Below are 18,554 nucleotides of genomic sequence, written 5' to 3' on the forward strand. Positions count from 1 at the left end.
TTGCTCCAGGTTCCAGCGTCTGCCGTCTCTTGTGTCTCACCTCGAGTTCAAACCCCACCGCAGCAGCTGGGGTGTTTGAAAAAAAAATCTACCCTCAGTTACAATGAGCACAAAACTGCTGCTTTGCTGTAAAACCCCATATGTTTTGTTAACGTCCTACAGAGGAGGTACACCATTCACACACCTATATGTGACTCCAGACCCAGCAACGTGGTCAATTCTTAACTGCCTCCTTAGTCTGGGGCAATTAGGAATGGACAATAAACGCTGGCTTTGCCAGTGACTCCCACATCCTCTGAATGAAAGAAAATGTATCAGCCAGGGCTTGGTTTTGTAGTTAACATGAGCTATGGTGGTGTGGGTATCAAACACCTGCAGGGGTTGTGGTGGGGACGGACAAGGAAAGTAAATTTGGGAGGCAGTTAAGTGGCTTTAGGGGGTGGGTGGGACAGAGCTAGAGGTGAGGCAGGAGCTCTTTCCTCCTGATCTGGACCCAGTTTAAGAACTTGCTCCTCAGCACACGCATTAGGACTGAACCACAAAAATGTCAGCAATTCCAGTTGGAAAGTTTAATATCCATGTGGTTTGAGTTTTATAAGGAAGCAGATTCCAGATGTGCGGTGCCTGCTCAGACTGAGCGCACACTGTCTGCCGGCCAAACGTCTCAGACGGCACTGTATCAGACCCCCTCCTCCGTACTCTGAATGCTGATACCCTTCCGACCAAGCTCCTGGAATGCCATCGTCATGATCAGATGATCCCAGGGTCCTGGCACTGAACCCACCGAACTGGGATCGAGGTTGTGGAAGGTCCCTTTGGATTTATTCTTCATGAGACACTACCTCAGTACTACACATGTGTGTCATCCCAGTGTTTGTCTGGGCTTCTGTCTCAGAGTGTGACCACTCAGCCACAAGGCACTGGCGTCCTTGAGAACTAGATACATAGGCCCGTTGGCCCACTGAGTCTGTGCTGACCACCAACTGCCCTTTTTTTTGTTCTAGATCATAGAACAACACAGGAACAGTCCCTCCAGCCCATAATGTCAACGTACATAGAAGATTACAGCATGGTACAGGCCCTTTGGCCCACGATGTTGTGCCGACATTTTATCCTGCTCTAAGATCTATCTAACCCTTCCCTCCCACATAGCCCTCCATTTCTCTATCATTCATGTGTCTACCTAAGTCTCTTAAATGTCCCTAATGAATCTGCCCCCACAACCGCTGCCGGCAGTGCATTCCACGCACCCACCAGTCTCTGCGTAAAAAAACTTACTCCTGACTTCCGCCTTATACCTTCCTCCAATCACCTTAAAATTATGCCCCCTCGTGTTAGCCATTTTTGCCCTGGGAAAAAGTCTCTGACTGTCCACTTGATCTATGCCTCTTATCATCTTCTACACGATAGAGTCACCTTTCACCCTCCTTCTCTCCAAAGAGAAAAGCCCTAAACGTAAACTAATCTCACTTGCCTACGCGTGATCCATCTCCCTCCATTCCCTGCCTGTTCATGTGTCTGTCTAAATGTCTCTTAAATGTCGCTATCATATCTGCTTCCACCACTTCCCCTGGCAGTGTGTTCCAGGCACCCACCACTTACTGTGTAAAAAAAAATCTTGCCCCTCACATCTCCTTTAAAACTTTGCACTCTCACCTTATACCTGTGCACTCTAGTATTTGACATTTCTACACTGGGGAAAAAAAGACCCTGACTGTCTACCCCATCTGTGCCTCTCATAATTTTATGAACTTCTTTGAGGTCGCCCCTCAGCCTCCGACACTCCAGAAAAAACAATCTAAGTTTGTCCAACTCTCCTTACAGCTAGTACTCTCTAATCCAGGCAGTATCCTGGTGAACCTCTTCTGCACCCTCTCCAAAGCCTCCACATCCTTCCTGTAATGGGGCAACCAGAACTGCACACAATACTCCAAGTGTGGCCTGACCTAAGTTTTATCCAGCTGCTACATGATTTCCTGACCTGACGGATGAAGGCAAGTATATGCCACATGCCTTCTTTTCCAACCTATCTACTTGTATTGCCACCAGGGAGCTATGGACTTGGACCATGAGATCCCTCTGTACTAATCCTACCTTAACCCATTTTATTCTCCCCACATTTCTATCAACTCCCCTCTCCCCAGATTATAGCTTTCTCCTACACACAAAGGTCAATTTACAGCGGCCAATTAACTTCGACTTCGGATATGGGAGGAAACCGGAGCCCCTGGGGGAAAACCCACGGGGTCTCAGGGAGAATGTGCAAACTCCACACAGACAGCGCCGGAGGTCAGGATCGAACCCAGGTCTCGAGCTGTGAGGCAGCGGCTGTACTTGCTATGCCACTGTGCTGCCCTTGGTTGTTGCCCTTGCTAAATGTTAATGAATGCAAAGGTAGAGTGGGAGGGTGGGATCTGACCTCATCCAGGACTCACCCACCCACACTGCCTCCCAGCAGTGCCTCGATCTGTAAATCCGCACGCTTGCTTGCAAACCGCTGCACGGTTGCCCTTCCTACCACTGCAACCCTTTCACCCCTGGACCCGGCCTTCTAGGCACCCCAACATACTTCAGTCCAGAAGCAAAATGCTGCAGATGCTGGAAAATCTGAAATAAAACAGAAAATACAGGGAACACTCAGCAGGTCAGGCAGCATCTGTGGAGGTGGACACAGAGTGCCTTCCGTTGTCCAGGACCTTTGTCTTTCTGCCTCTGTGCTCTGAGATGCTCTTTAATTTGCTTGTCCCACAAGCCATGTGCTTGGCGTGTTTTAATGCTTTTGGTGCTCTGAAACGGGAGGTTTGGCTGAGGTGGAGTATTTGTGGATCATTTCCCAATGTCCTTGTACTGTCTACGGATGAGCCATAGAGTGTATCCTGACAGGTTGCCTCTCGGCCTGGTACGGCAACTGGTCTGCTCAGGACCGACGGAACCAGCAGAGAGCGGTAAACACTGCCCAGTCCGTCAGAGGCTCCTCACTTCCTTCCATCCAGTGTGTCTCCACATTGCGTTGCATCAGGATGGTATTGTCAGGGATGCTGCCCTCCTGGCCGTTCCCTTTTCTCTCTTCTACCTTCTGGGAGAAGATACAGGAGCTTGAAAGCCCGGACTCAAGAGCAGCTTCTTCCCCACTGCTGTCAGACTCCTGAATCAATCACCTCTCTCACATCCCCTTCCTGGTGGTGCTGCTGTGTTCTCAAACCCTTAATTCTACCTCTTCTGTTCTTGTCAAACCATAGAACCATAGAACAATACGGCACAATACAGGCCCTTTGGCCCATCATGTTGTGCCGCCCTTCAAACCACTCCTATGACTATCTAACCTCTTCCTCCCACATATCCCTCTAACTTAAATTCCTCCATATGCTTATCTAACAATCTCTTGAACTTGTCCAATGTATCAGCCTCCACCACCACGCCAGGCAGCGCATTCCATGCACCAACCACTCTCTGCGTGAAAAACCTCCCTCTGACATCACCCTTGAACTTCCCACCCAATACCTTAAAGGCATGTCCTCTTGTTTTGAGCACTGGTGCCCTAGGAAAGAGGTGCTGGCTGTCCACACTATCTATTCCTCTCAATATCTTGTATACCTCTATCATGTCTCCCCTCATCCTCCTTCTCTCCAATGAGTAAAGCCCTAGCTCCTTTAATCTCTCCTCATAATCCATACTCTCTAATCCAGGCAGCATCCTGGTAAATCTCCTCTGCACCCTTTCCAACGCCTCCACATCCTTCCTATAATGAGGCGACCGGAATTGGACACAGTACTCTAAGTGTGGTCTTACCAGAGTTTTGTAAAGCTGCATCATTACTTCGCGGCCCTTAAACTCCATCCCCCGATTTATGAAAGCTAACGTGCCTTAAGCTTTCTTAACTACCCTATCCACCTATGAGGCAACTTTCAGTGATCTGTGGATATGAACCCCCAGATCCCTCTGCTCCTCTACACTGTCTAGAATCCTGCCATTTACCTTGTACTCCGCCTTGGAGTTTGTCCTTTCAAAGTGTACCACCTCATACTTCTCCGGATTGAACTCCATCTGCCACTTGTCAGCCCAGCTCTGCATCCTATCAATATCCCTCTGTAAGCTTCAACAGCCCTCCACACTATCCACAACACCACCGATCTTTGTGTCATCTGCAAACTTGCTAACCCACCCTTCCACACCCTCATCGAAGTCGTTAATAAATATCACAAAAAGCAGAGGTCCCAGAACCGATCCCTGCGGGACACCACTGGTCACAGCCCTCCAATCCGAATGCACTCCCTCCACCACAACCCTCTGCTTTCTACAGGCTAGCCAATTTTGAATCCATACGGCCAAGCTTCCCCAGATCCCTTGGCCTCTGACCTTCTGAAGAAGCCTACCATGCGGAACCTTGTCAAACGCCTTACTAAAATCCATGTAGACCACATCCACTGCACTACCCTCATCAATCTTCCTGGCCACCTCCTCAAAGAACCCTATCAGGCTAGTGAGGCAAGATCTTCCCTTCACAAAACCATGCTGGCTGTCCCTAATCAGTCCATATTTCTCCAAGTGCTTATAGATCCTATCTCTTAGAATTCTTTCCAACAGCTTACCCACCACAGACGTAAGGCTCACTGGTCTGTAATTCCCTGGACTATCCCTACTACCTTTTTTGAATAAGGGGACAACATTCGCCACCCTCCAATCCTCCGGTACCATCCCTGTTGACAACGAGGACTCAAAGATCCTAACCAGCGGTTCAGCAATCTCCTCCCTTGCCTCACGAAGCAGCCTGGGGAATATTCCGTCAGGCCCCGGGGACTTATCTGTCCTAATATTTTCTAACAACTCCATCACATCCTCTCTCTTAATATCTACGTACTCCAGAACATTACCCTCACCTACACTGTTCTCAGCATCATCAAGACCCCTCTCCTTGGTGAATACTAAAAGAAGTTTTCATTGAGAACCTCACCCACTTCCACAGCTTCCAGGCACATCCTCCCACCTTCGTCTTTAATCGGACCCACCTTTACCCTAGCCATCCTTCTGCTCTTCATGTACGAGAAAAAAGCCTTGGGATTCTCCTTAACCCTGCTTGCCAAAGCCTTTTCATGTCCCCTTGTCGCTCTCATCAGCCCTTTCTTAAGCTCCTTCCTTGCTACTCTATATTCCTCACGAGCCCTGTCCAATCCTTGCTGCTTACACCTTATGTATGCTGGCATCTTCTTCCTAACTAGTCGTTCCACCTCTCCCGTCACCCACGGTTCCTTCACCCTACCATTCCTTCTCTGCCTCACCGGGACAAATTTATCCCTAACATCCTGCAAAAGATCCCTGCACATCGACCACATCTCCACAGTACATTTCCCTTCAAAAATGTCATCCCAATTTACACTCTCAAGTTCTCGCCTTATAGCCTCATAATTCACCTTTCCCCAATTAAATATCTTCCCGTCCTCTTTGCTCCTCTCCCTGTCCACGACAATTCTAAAGGTTATGGAGCAGTGGTCACTTCTCCCCCCAAATGTCACTTTAACATTTCTTTTTGCACGACCTCAGTTTGCACGGCCATCTGTGCACCATTCTGCTGTTTTGTGTTCATCACTGTATTTATTGTTGTATTTATTATTACCGTGTAAACTCTATAGTCTGTGAGCTTCACGCAAACAAGGACTTTCATTGCACCCTGGTGTATATCAGAATCAGGTTTATTATCGCTGACTGATATGACGTGAAATTTGTTGTTTTGCGGCAGCAGTACAGTGCAAAGACACAAAACCTATAAATTACAAAAATAAATAAATAGTGCAAAAAGAAAGGAATAATGAGGTAGTGTTCGTGGACTGTTCAGAAATCTGATGGCGGAGGGGAAGAAGCTGTTCCTGAATCGTTGAGTGTGGGTCCCGATGGTAGGAATGAGAAGAGGACATGTCCCGGGTGGTGAGGGTCCTCAGTGATAGTGCTGCCTTCTTGAGGCACCGCCTCTTGAAGATGTCCGTGATGGTGGGGAGGGTTGTGCCCGTGATGGAGCTGGCTGAGTCTACAACCCTCTGCGGCCTCTTGCGATCCCGCACGTTGGAGCCTCCGTACCAGGCGGTGATGCAACCAGTCAGAATGTGACAATAAACTATCTGAATCTGCTCTGTGTGCTTCACCCTCAGGATTTGATCAACACCATTATCAGTGCACTGCTCTTCTTCATTGCTTCCATTGTCCTGGCAGCCATGAACCACAAGAGGAAAGGAGAGATCGCAGCTGTGGTGAGTTAGTTACACAGGGTGATCACATCCCTACTGAAACCCAGGGAGCACGCCTGTGTCCCAGGGGTGTGTTCCCTGACCTGTGACCTTCGGGAACTGTTCCCCGACCTGTGACTCTAGCGGTTTGATCCCTGACCTGTGACCCCAGCGGTGTGTTCCCTGACCTGTGACCCCAGGTGAGTGTTCCCTGACCTTTGGACCCCAATTTCCTTGTGAATGCTTCCACTGCCCCCAGACCGTGATCCCGATCACAACTCGCTGTGCAGAAACCTTCTCCACCTCCCACTGTGGCCCCTTCACCAGTCATCCCCTGCCCCCTCTTGTCCCCCGGAAACCCCTCCCTTAAACCTCCCCTCATCCACCTCCGCTTTACAAGTCCCACAGTCCCGGCGTTTGTTCTGCCTTGGCTGGTTCAGTCCCTGGGCTGTGCTGTGAAGGGAAGGAGCCATTGGAGGTCGGTGCTGACACTGCCCCGGTGGGAGCTCCATCACCAGCAGAAGAGAGCTCGGAATATACTCTGTCCGAGGTGCCGAACCTCAAGATCTTGAGCTGCTCCCTCGGAGGCGGGTTAAAGCTCCCTCAGACGGACTAAAGCTCCCTCAGACGTGGGTTAAAGCTCCCTCAGAGATGAGTTAAAGCTCCCTCAATAGACGGGTTAAAGCTCCCTCAATAGATGGGTTAAAGCTCCCTCAGACGGGATAAAGTCCCCTCGATAGACGGGATAAAGCTCCCTCAGAGATGGGTTAAAGCTCCCTGAAGGAGAACAGGAGCTCCCTCCAGTGGCCTGCCCTATATTGACTCCTCAACCAATATCATACAGCACTGGAATGGGCCCTTTGGCCCACTGAATCCGTGCTGACCATCCAGCACCCATCCACACAGGCCATCCCTGGGTTACGAACGCCTGACCTATGGACACCCCTTGCTACGGACACCCCTTCCTATGGACAAGCTCCCATAACATCATTAAATTCAAAAGTCAGAGGTAGATACTGATGTTTGTTCCAATGAACAGCAGGACTAGTTTCCCCTGTCTCTCCACTTTTAGTAATTGTATTTTTCTTATCCATCTTATGTTTTTGATGCCATTCATTCCAATACTGTGGAGGCATGGTTGCCATATTGATTGATTTTTGCGTGTTTTCCAGCTTGTGGACAAAATCAACTTATGGATGTCTGTATAGACCATAAGGCATAGGAGTAGAATTAGGCCATTCGACCCATCGAGCCTGCTCCACCATTCGATCACGGCTGATTTATTTTTCCCTCTCAACCCCATTCTCCTGCCTTCTCCCCGTAACCTTTGACACCCTTACTAATCAAGAACCCAGCAATCTCCACCTTAAATATACCCAATGACTTGGCCTCAGCTGTCTGGCAATGAATTCCACAGATTCACCACCCTCTGGCTAAATAAATTCCTCCATGTCTCAGTTCTAAAGGGACGTCCTTCTATTCTGAGGCTGTGCCCTCTGGTCCTAGACTCTCCCACTACTGGAAACATCCTCTCCATGTCCACTCTATCCAGGCCTTTCAATATTCAGTAGGTTTTTAATGAGATCCCCCCCTCATCCTTCTAAACTCCAGTGAGTACAGGCCCAGAGCCATCAAACGCTCCTCATAGATCAACCCTTTCAACCCCAGGATCATTTTCTTAAACCTCCTCTACTAGTCACCGGCAGCCCCCTTTATTCCCACTCTCTGCCTCCTGCCACTCAGCCAATCTTCTATCCACGCTAGTACCTTTCCTGTAACACCATGGGCTCCTATCTTGTTTAGCAGTCTCATGTGCGGCACCTTGTCAAAGGCCGCCTGAAAGTCCAAGTAAACTGCATCCACTGACTCTCCTTTGTCTATCCTGCCTGTTACTTCCTCAAACAATTCCAACAGATTTGTCAGGCAAGATCTCCCCTGAAGGAAACCATGCTGACTTTGGCCTATTTTATCATGTGCTTCCAAGTACCCCGAGACCTCATCCTTAATAATGGATTCTAACATTTTACCAACCACTGAAGTCAGGCTAACTGGCCTATAACTTCCTCTCTATTTCCTCCCTCCCTTCTTAAAGAGTGGAGTAATGTTTGCAATTTTCCAGTCCTCTGGAACCATTCCTGACTTCAGTGATTCTTGAAAGATCACCACTAATGCCTCCACAATCTCTTCACCTTCTTTCAGAACCCTGGGGTGTAGTCCATCCGGTCCAGGTGACTTATCCACCTTCAGACCTTTCAGTGTTCCAAGCACCTTCTCCTTAGTAAAAGCGACTAGACTCACTTCTGCCCCCTGACTCTCTTGAATTTCTGGCATGTTGCTGGTGTCTTCCACAGTGAAGACTGATTCAGAATTACTTATTCAGTTCATCTGCCATTTCTTTGTTCCCCATTACTACCTCTCCAATGTCATTTCCCAGCGGTCTGATGTCCATTCTTGCCTCTCTTTTACTCAGTGGCATGCAAAAGTTTGGGCACCTCTGGTCAAAATTTTTGTTACTGTGAATAGCTAAGCGAGTAAAAGATGACCTGATTTCCAAAAGGCATAAAGTTAAAGATGACACATTTTTTTAATATTTTAAGCAAGATTACTTTTTTATTTCCATCTTTTACAGTTTCAAAATAACAAAAAATGAAAAGGACCCAAAGCAAAAGTTTGGGCACCCTGCATGGTCAGTACTTAGTAACACCCCCTTTGGCAAGTATCACAGCTTGTAAATGCTTTCTGTTGCCAACCAAGAGTATTTCAGTTCTTCCTTGCAAAAGGCTTCTAGTTCTGTGAGATTCTGTGCACCCTGTTTTTCTCCAAACTTTCCTGCGTCCTCACCACAGAATTCAGCGTCAGAAGTTTGCAAAGGAACATCTAAACAAGCCTGATGCATTTTGGAAACAAGTCCTGTGGACTGATGAAGTTAAAATAGAACTTTTTGGCTGCAGTGAGCAAAGGTATGTTTGGAGAGAAAAGGGTGCAGAATTTCATGAAAAGAACACCTCTCCAACTGTTAAGCACGGGGGTGGATCGATCATGCTTTGGGCTTGTGTTGCAGCCAGTGGCACGGGAAACATTTCACTGGTAGAAGGAAGAATGAATTCAATTAAATACCAGCAAATTCTGGAAGCAAACCACACCATCTGTAAAAAAAAGTTGAAGATGAAAAGAGGATGGCTTCTACAACAGGATAACAATCCTAAACACACCTCAAAATCCACAATGGACCACCTCAAGAGGCACAAGCTGAAGGTTTTGCCATGGCCCTCACAGTCCCCCGACCTAAACATCAGCGAAAATCTGTGCATAGCCCTCAAAAGAGCAGTGCATGCAAGACGGCCCAAGAATCTCACAGAACTAGAAGCCTTTTGCAAGGAAGAATGGGCGAAAATCCCCCAAACAAGAATCGAAAGACTTTTAGCTGGCTGCAGAAAGCATTTACAAGCTGTGATACTTGCCAAAGGGGGTGTTACTTAAGTACTGATCATGCAGGGTGCCCAAACTTTTGCTTTGGGTCCTTTTCTGTTATTTTGAAACTGTAAAAGATAGAAATAAAAAAGTAATCTTGCTTAAAATATTAACGAAATGTGTCATCTTTAACTTTATGCCTTTTGGAAATCAGGTCATCTTTTACTCGCTTAGCTATTCATGGTAACTGAAATTTTGACCAGGGGTGCCCAAACTTTTGCATGCCACTGTATATCTGAAAAAACTTTTGGTATCCTCTTTTATATTATTGGCTAGCTTACCTTCATATTTCATCCTTTCTCCCCTTATTGCTTTTTTAGTTTGTTCTTAAAAGCTTCCTAATCCTCCAGCTTCCCACTAATTTTTGCAATATTGTAGGGCCTCCCTTTTGCTTTTATGCTGCCTTTGACTTCCCTTGTCAGCCACGGTTGCCTCATCCTCCCTTTAGAATGCTGCTGCTTCTTTGGGATGAACTTTGGGATCTTCCAATCCTGACCTCTGGTGCTCTTTGTGTGGAGTTTCCACACTTTCCCTGTGACCGTGTGGGTTTCCCCCGGGTGCTCCAGTTCCATCCCACATCCCAAACATGTGTGGGTTGGTAGGTTAATTGGCTGCTGTAAATTGTCCCCTAGTATGTGGGTGGGTTGGTAGAATCTGGGGGGAGTTGGGGGAATGTGGGGAGAATAAAATGGGATTGGTAGAAATGGGTGAAAATCAAAAAAAAAGAATTGCAGATGCTGGAAATCTAAAATAAGAACAGAAAATGCAGGAAACACTCAGTGGGTCAGGCAGCGTCTGTGGGAAGAGAACCAGGGTTAACGTTCCAGGTGAGAATGAAGGCATCTTCCCACGGATGCTGCCTGACCTGCTGTGTGTTTCCAGCGTTTTCTGCTTGTATTTTGGTGTAAATGGGGGGTGGATGGTTGGCGCGGACTTTATGGGCAGAAGGGCCTGTTTCTGTGCTGTATCTCTCTAAGACTCTGTAAGGTGAAGAGATCATTATCACACTGCTAGTGGTGGGAACTTGTTGAGTGTAAATCGGCAGTGTCATTCCCTACACAGTGAGAGTGCCCTTCAATAAATAAGATAAGATTTCTTTATTAGTCACATGAACATCAAAACACACAGTGAAATGTGTCTCTTGTGTAGAGTGCTCTGGGGGCAGCCCACAAGTGTAGCCACGCTTCCAGCGCTAATATAGCATGCCCACAACTTCCTAACCTGTACGTCCTTGGAATGTGGGAGGAAACCGGAGCACCCGGAGGAAACCCACGCAGACACGGGGAGAATGTACAAGCTCCTTACAGACAGCGGCGGGAATTGAGCCCGGGTCACTGGCGCTGGGTTAGGGTTAGCGATGTGCCACAGTTGTGAGAGTAAGGGCCCTGACACGTTAGCTCTGACCTGCTGAGTGTTTCCAGCATTTTCACAGTCAAGGTCGAGTTTATTGCCATCTGCACAAGTCCATGTGTGCACAGGTGCAATGAAAAACTTACTTGCAGCAGCATCACAGGCACACAGCATCAGATAAGCAGCATTTCTCAAGAAAAGGAGTAGATAGACAGCCAGCACCTCTTTCTCAGGGCACCAAAAAACAATACAAGAGGGCATAGCTTTAAAGTAATGGGTGGGAAGTTCAAGGGAGATATCAGAGGAAGGTTTTTTACCCAGAGAGTGGTTGGGGCATGGAATGTGCTGCCTGGGGTGGTGGTGGAGGCAGGTACATTGGCCAAATTCAAGAGATTGCTAGTTAAGCATGTGGAGGAATTTAAAATAGAGGGATATGTGGGAGGAAGGGGTTAGATAGTCTTAGGTGAGGTTTAAAGGTCGGCACGACATTGTGGGCTGAAGGGCCTGTATTGTGCTGTACTGTTCTATGAAAAGCACAAACATAAGTTATCACAATTTTTACAAGAAAACACAATTGGGACAAAAAAGCCAGTCCATTTTAGTGCAAAGTGATCAGAGTGGGTGTGGTGTTGCTAAACTGTAGTGATTAGGGTTGTGCCGGTTGGTTCAAGAGTTTTGTACTTGCAGCATCTGCAGTGATTTTGGTTTCCACTTCCTTGTGAAGTGCGCACTGAGTCCTCTCCACCCTGGCGCTGCCCGTCACCTCTCTCCTCCTGTCCCCTCACGCAGGTGTTCGGCTTCCTGGCCACGGGGGCCTACGTGGTCAACTCGTACCTGGCGGTCAAGATCTGGCGACTGGCTGACCGGAGGCAGGCCACGGGGCAGGGCAGCGAGTACACACGGGCTCGCTCCGAGTCTCGGGGTGAGGTGGAGAGCCGGCCTGAGATACAGCGGCTGGAAGAGTGAAGGAGGTCCACACCTCCCCCCACCACCCCCACCTCCTCCCCACCTCCCCCTCCCCCCGCCCCCTCTGCTTGGCACAGAGCAAGCAAGGGAGTGACTGGGCTGACTGCTGAACCTACAGCTGAAGGAGCGAATGTCCTCCGTTTGATGAACCTCCAACCTTACCCTGTGCCTGAAGGACTGCAGCGGTTCGAGAAGGCAGCTCACCACCACCACTTCGAGATGGGTAACTGAATGCTGGCTCGGCCTGTGGAGCCCACGTCCCCTGAAAGAATGAAAAATCCCTGCGGTTCGGAGTCGTCCTGGAGCTTGCAGGAGGTTTGAGTGTGGATCAGAAGAACCATCTCCCAGTTCCCGGCTCCGGTCTGCTCCATCCCAACTGCCTGGGATGTTGCCCCCATCAGCTGCTGGCAGTGAGAACCAATCGACGTGACTTATTTATTGGCGAAGGATGCGTGCTTTGCAATCAATACTTGAAGGGGAGTGAGGGGATGGGTGTTGAGTGTAGCGTCTGCAGCCTCCTCTTCCCCAGCCTGCTGCCTAACAACCTGCTTTACCCAAAGGGTTCATGGCGCAGCAGGGGGGCGTTTGGGTGGTGTGTTGCCCGGAGGGGCTGCAGGTGAGTTGACTGCGAGGATTTGCACTGGTTTATGGTTCAAACGCTGGCATCGACTGCAGACACACTTGCTTCTGGAGACAATGCACTCACCCATCACCTGGCTCGTTCTCTTCATCAATGTTGCCTTTTCTTAACAATGAGAAAGTCCAAAGATTGATCATAATCTTCTGTCTCCCTCTCTCTCTCTCTCTCTCTCTCTCTCTCTCTCTCTCTCTCTCTCTCTCTCTCTCTCTGTGTGCGTCTCTCTCTGTCTTCTCTCTCTCTATGTGTGTGTGTGTGTCTCTCTTTCTCTGTGTGTGTCTCTCTCTCTCTCTCTCTCTGTCTCTCTTTCTCTCTGTCTCTGTGTGTCTCTCTCACTGTCTGTTTCTCTCTATCTCTCTCTATGTCTGTCTCTCTCCCTCTCTCAGTCTCTCTCTCTCTGTCTCTGTGTGTGTCTCTCTCACTGTCTCTGTTTCTCTTTATCTGTCTCTCTCTCTCTCTCTCTCTTCCTGTGTCTCACCAAGGCTTGTGTAATTTTGCTATTTCTTGAAAGTGGTGTGTGAGTTTGTGAATGGCCACCCAAGCCTGGTGTCCAGTGAACCTGCCCTTCTGCTGAGGTTGGTTTGAGGTGGGGCCTTGCATACACTATTGGTCCTGATATTTGTTTCCGTTTTACTGGTTGTTAGAACATTTAGGTTGTTACCACCTGGCTATTTATTGCTAGGCAAGGTTACTGAATCAGAATTTTTAACATACCTGTCCTCTAATATACAAAGACAGTGACTTGCATTTTTTGAAGCACTGTTCACAATTACAACAGGGTCCAAAGTGTTTGGCAGCCACTGAGCCCTGGTGACCGGTAACATAGGCAATGCAGCTGCAGATGATACACAGCAAGCTCCCATGGGCCACAAAACATCAACGATCTGATAATTTGTATTTATTTTGGAAACGCCAATTGAGGGATTAATGTTGTCTCGGGTGAAGGGATCCCTGTTTCAAAGGCTTGAGCACAAAACCAGGCTGTGATTGCTGTTCAATGCCAAGGGAGTGCTGCAGTGTCAGATGTGCTCCCCTTCAGTGTCTTGTCCAGGGTGGAACTAAAAGATCCTTTGGCTCTCGATTGAAGAAGAGCCGGAAAATTATTCCTGATGATGGACAATTGGGAGTGTCAGGAATTGCTGGGAAAATTCAGCAGGTCAGGCAGCATCTGTGGAGAGAGAAACAGAGCTAATGTTTCAGGTCAGAACTTTTTGTTGAAAGGTCATTCACCTGCAACTTTAACTCTGTTCAGAATAGTGAATCTCTGGAGTTCTCTGCCCCCGAGGGTGGGGAAGGCTGGGAATACATTTGAGGAGGAGATAGATAAATATTAGAAAGATTGAGGAGTTGAGGGTTATGGGGAACTGGTACAGAAGAGGAGCTGTAGGAAGCAGAGGGAAGTGGTTGAAGGTTGTTTCTTGGAACGGAGGCCGGTGACTAGTCATGTGCCGCGCTGCGGCGGTTGGTGTTGAGACCCTTGTTATTCTTTATTTATCTTTATTTCTTTATTTGTCATTGTACTGTTGCAACAACAACACGAGATTACGATGGCATTCCCTTGCCTAATAAAAACCAAAACAGTAAATTGATAAGAGCAATTATAACTATAAAATAAAACAAACATACTTACACAAATATAAAGTATAAAAGAAATATAAAAAGGCAGTGTGCAAATGAACCATGATAATAATAACGATAATCAGCAGCATATCAATACTAATATATTAAATAACACCGTGATGAGTCCAGCCGGTAAAGGCGGGATGACATGGTATGCGTGTGTATGTATGTATAGGAGGTGTCAGTCCATGTTCAACAATTTAACAGCTTTGGGGGAAAAAGGCTGTGTTTCAGTCTTGTAGTGTGTGCATGTATTGTCCTGTATCGCCTACCAGAGGAGAGTAGTTTAAAAAGGTAGTGAGCAGAGTGAGCTGGTTCTCGAATGATGTTTAAAGCCCTGCTCTGACATCGAGCCTGATAGATGTCCTCCATCACTGGTAACTTGAGTCCCAATGATGTTTTGGTCCATCTTGATGACCCTCTGCAGAGCCTTCTGCTCCTTCCTAGTGCAGATGGCATACCAAGCAGTAATGCTGTATGTCAGGATGCTCTCCACTGCACACCGGTAGAAGTTCACCAGAATGTTCTGCAACAGTCTGGCTCTCCTCAATTTCCTCAAAAAATAGAGGCATTGCTGTGCCTTCCTAATGACAGCTGAGGTGTGTATTGCCCAGGAAAAGTCCTCAGTGATGTATGCCCCCAGGAATTTAAAACTGGAGACTCTCTCCACAGCCTCGCCACCAATGAACACTGGACCAAGACCTATCTTCCTTGACTTCCTGAAATCCACCACAATCTCTTTAGTCTTTTGGGTGTTGAGAATGAGATTGTTGGCAGAACACCAGGCTGTCAGGTTTTGTACCTCATCCCTGTCTGCCAATTCATTATTGTTCATGATCAGGCCAATGACTGTCGTGTCGTCTGCAAACTTTATGATGGTGTTTGTTTCATGGACGGATGAACAGTCATGAGTAAAAAGGGCGTACAGCAAGGGACTCAGCACACACCCCTGGGGAACACCAGTATTCAGGGTGAGGGTGGAAGGTATGTGCCCTCCTAACCTGACAGTTTGTGGACGATTGGTCAGAAAGTCTATCATCCAGTTACAGATTGTTGTATTCAGGCCCAGGCTGTGGAGTTTGGACACTAGTCTGCTGGGAATAACTGTGTTAAAGGCTGAACTGAAGTCCAAAAAGAGCATCCTCGTTATTTATATAAATGATTTGGATGGGAATGCACAAGGCTTGATCAGTAAATTTGTGGATGATACAAAATTAGGAGGTGGTGTTGATAGTGAAGAAGTTTATTGTAGATTACAGGGGGATCTCAATCAGTTAGGGAAGTGGGCCGAGGAGTGGCAAATCGATTTCAGTACAGGTAAGTGTGTGTTGATGCATTTTGGAAAGTCAAACCAACGTAGGACTTTTACTATGAATGGTAGGGCACCAGGGCGTGTAATGGAACAGAGGGACCTAGGAGTACAAGTGGATAGTTCAGTGACAGCGTCATCACAGGTAGACAGGGTGGTGGGAAAGGTGTTTGGCACGCTGGCCTTCACCACTCGGCACTGAGTACAGGAGTTGGGACATTATGTTGCAGTCGTATTGGTGAGGCCGCACTTGGAGCACTGTGTACAGTTTGGTTGGCCTGTTATAGGAAAGACGTGGTTAAACTGGAAAGAGTGCAGAGAAGATTCACGAGGATGTTGCCAGGACTCGAGGGCCTGAGTTATAGGGAGAGGTTGTCCAGGCTGGGTCTTTATTCCTTGGAACATAGGAGAATGAGGGGCAACCTTGTAGAAGTGTCTAAAATTACGAGAGGCATAGACAAGGTGGACGGTAACAGTCTTTCCCCCAGGATAGGGGAGTCCAAATCTAGGGGGCAGAGGTTTAGGGTGAGAGGGGAAAGATTTAAAAGGGACCTGAGGGGCAACTTTTTCACGCAGAGGGTGGTGAGTATATGGAACGAGCTGCCGGAGGAAGTGGGTGAGGCAGGTACAACTGTGTCATTTAAGAAGAACTTGGAGGGGTACATGGAGGGGCGGGGCTTGGAGGGATATGGGCCAAACACAGGAAATTGGGACTAGCTGGATGGGCACCATGGTTGTCATGGACTGGTTGGGCCGAAGGGCCTGTATCCGTGCTGTATTACTCTACGACTCCTTGAGGCCAGCATAGATCAGCCATGATTATATTGAACGATAGGGCAGGTTTGAGGGGCCGAATGGCCTATTCCTGCCTCTATTTTCTTGTGTTCTTTCCCCACAGATGCTGCCTGACCTGCTGAGTTTTTCAGCGTTTTCTGTTTTGATTTCTGGTACGCTGGGCAGTACTTGTTCCTAACCCATCCTGCAAAACTGATGTGACGTTATTGTTTACGGGAGTCTGCTACGGATAAGTCGCCCGCTGCATTTCCTGTTTTACACTCCAGAAGTTCTCCGATGGCTGTGAAGCACCTTGGTGTGCCCTGAGGCAGTGCTATGGAAATGCAGACCTCTGTACATATGGCTGCTGATTCTTACAGGAATAATGGCCACCCAGATGTTACTACCTGGCATTCTATCACTAGACAAAGTTACTGAATCAGAGTTCATGTAGAGTTTATTCAGCAACTTCCTGCAGACTTTGAGAGAGCCAAGAGGTAGGAAACGCAAGGAGACACAAGAGACTGCAGATGCTGGAATCGGGAGCAACACACAAGTACTGGAGGGAAATGCAAAGAGTCTAAATGTTCAGGGTTGGATGCCCACTTGTTTGAGGTGAAGAGGCACTTACATGTGTGACCGGTCAGTAAAATTTGAGCACATACTGAATCTGTGGGGTGCCCAAAATTTAGTGGCTTTATAATAAAAAAAACTTCTTTTAAAAAGCCTTTCCATCTTCCTACCTCTCCCGATAGCGAGGGAGTGAGGGAGTGGGGAGAAGATGGAGGGAACGTCACAGCATCGTTTCCTTCCCACCACCAGATGTCAGCGACGAGCTGTCACCCTTGTCTGGAGTGACCCGAACAAATATCACCTCATCTAATCACCATCTCTCCCGTTGGAAACTTTCCTTAGTGTTGCCTGTAAACCAAATAGTTCTTTGTTTAAGGAAGAACCAAGCTGTTTTAATTTTGTACATTATCTCTGAATAGTGTAAACTGCTTGAAATGCCACCTAAAGTGCCTATTGCAGGTTGTTAGAAGCAACTGTTGGCCTTGGACATTACAGTCTCACTTTTCCATAAGTTAGACTTCATTAATTGTGAAAAATCCTTTGAGTTTCTGGGCAGGGTACAAGGTGGGGCTCAAACTGAGGCACAGTACCAAATATGGGCCTTGTACTGTGGTGGGGAATCAAAGGACAGGGAACTACAGAATGTACAATTTTGGTGAATCAGATCTGCCTCCAGTGGAGTTTCAGGAACATGCCCGTAAGGAGCATTGTAGATGGAGTGAATCAATGACTCTGCACTCATACCCCCAGTGTGAGGACAGAGATTCATTCCAATGCAGTGCCTTCCACAGTTGAATTGCTCAGTGCCCCTTAATTGTCAGTTTGTCTAATGTTAGGGGCGGCTGGACGAGATATAAAAGAGGCTGTGGGCTGTCATCACTTCCCACTGCCTCTTGCGTTCTTGATTAGTTAATTTTACAAAAAAAACCAAATGATCCATTTTCCCTGGAAGTACTTTTTCCGGACTCCCTATCCATGATGCTGTTGCAATCAGTAGACCAAGAACAACATGGTGTCCCCCTGACCCTTGGTGTGGAATAGGTAGTGAATAAGGGCAGGATGTAGGAGACTCCAAATGTTATAGCACACCGACAATGTCAGTCCTTAAAATTTGAGTTTGATTGGAGGTGAGATTTTCTTTGTTCTTTGTTGTGGTTTTTGTAACTTACTGTGTCCTCTTTTTCTCCTCATCCTTTAGAGAAACTCTCTCCACCATCAGAGCTGTATTTTTGTAGATGTTTAGATTTTACCAGGATTCATGGAACCACTTGTACAGATTCTCTGTGTGGTGACATTATCAAATAAAATGGATTTTAACTGTCACGATTGTTGGGAAGTGTTGGGAATATGTTCGATTGGGTAAGGCTTCACAATCGACTACATACCTTCCCATCTGCGAGAAGACAACGGCACTCATTGGTTGACCTGCTAAGTTAGTCCCATTTGCCTGCGTTTGGCCCATATCCCTCTAAACCTTTCACAGAGTCATAGAGCACTACAGCACAGAAACAGGCCCTTCAGTCCATCTTGTCCATGCCGACCTGATCTTCTGCCTAGTCCCATCTACCTGCACCCGGACCATATCCCTCCAAACCCCTCCCATCCATGTACCTATCCAAACCTCTCTTAAATGTTACAA

At 47.5% G+C, this 18,554-nt stretch overlaps 1 protein-coding gene across 2 annotated transcripts in view; it reads left to right on the forward strand.

The window, feature by feature from the left end:
• The window catches only part of cmtm4 (CKLF-like MARVEL transmembrane domain containing 4), an 85,679-nt gene extending 67,441 nt beyond the window's left edge, over positions 1–18,238 (forward strand). Inside the window, exons 3-5 of one of the 2 annotated variants that reach the window (XR_007957344.1) lie at positions 6,141–6,239; positions 11,826–12,618; positions 16,467–18,238. Coding sequence is in view for 1 of the 2 variants with exons in the window: in XM_052028212.1 (XP_051884172.1) it covers positions 6,141–6,239; positions 11,826–12,002 (276 nt within the window). In the remaining variant the exon portion in view is untranslated. Of the gene's footprint in view, positions 1–6,140; positions 6,240–11,825 lie in introns of both variants that reach the window. The other variant, XM_052028212.1, reaches the window with a different exon arrangement.
• Positions 18,239–18,554: the final 316 nt, after the last annotated feature.

The sequence above is a fragment of the Pristis pectinata genome, chromosome 13 (assembly GCF_009764475.1).
Source record: "Pristis pectinata isolate sPriPec2 chromosome 13, sPriPec2.1.pri, whole genome shotgun sequence".
In the NCBI taxonomy this organism is placed as follows: domain Eukaryota; kingdom Metazoa; phylum Chordata; class Chondrichthyes; order Rhinopristiformes; family Pristidae; genus Pristis; species Pristis pectinata.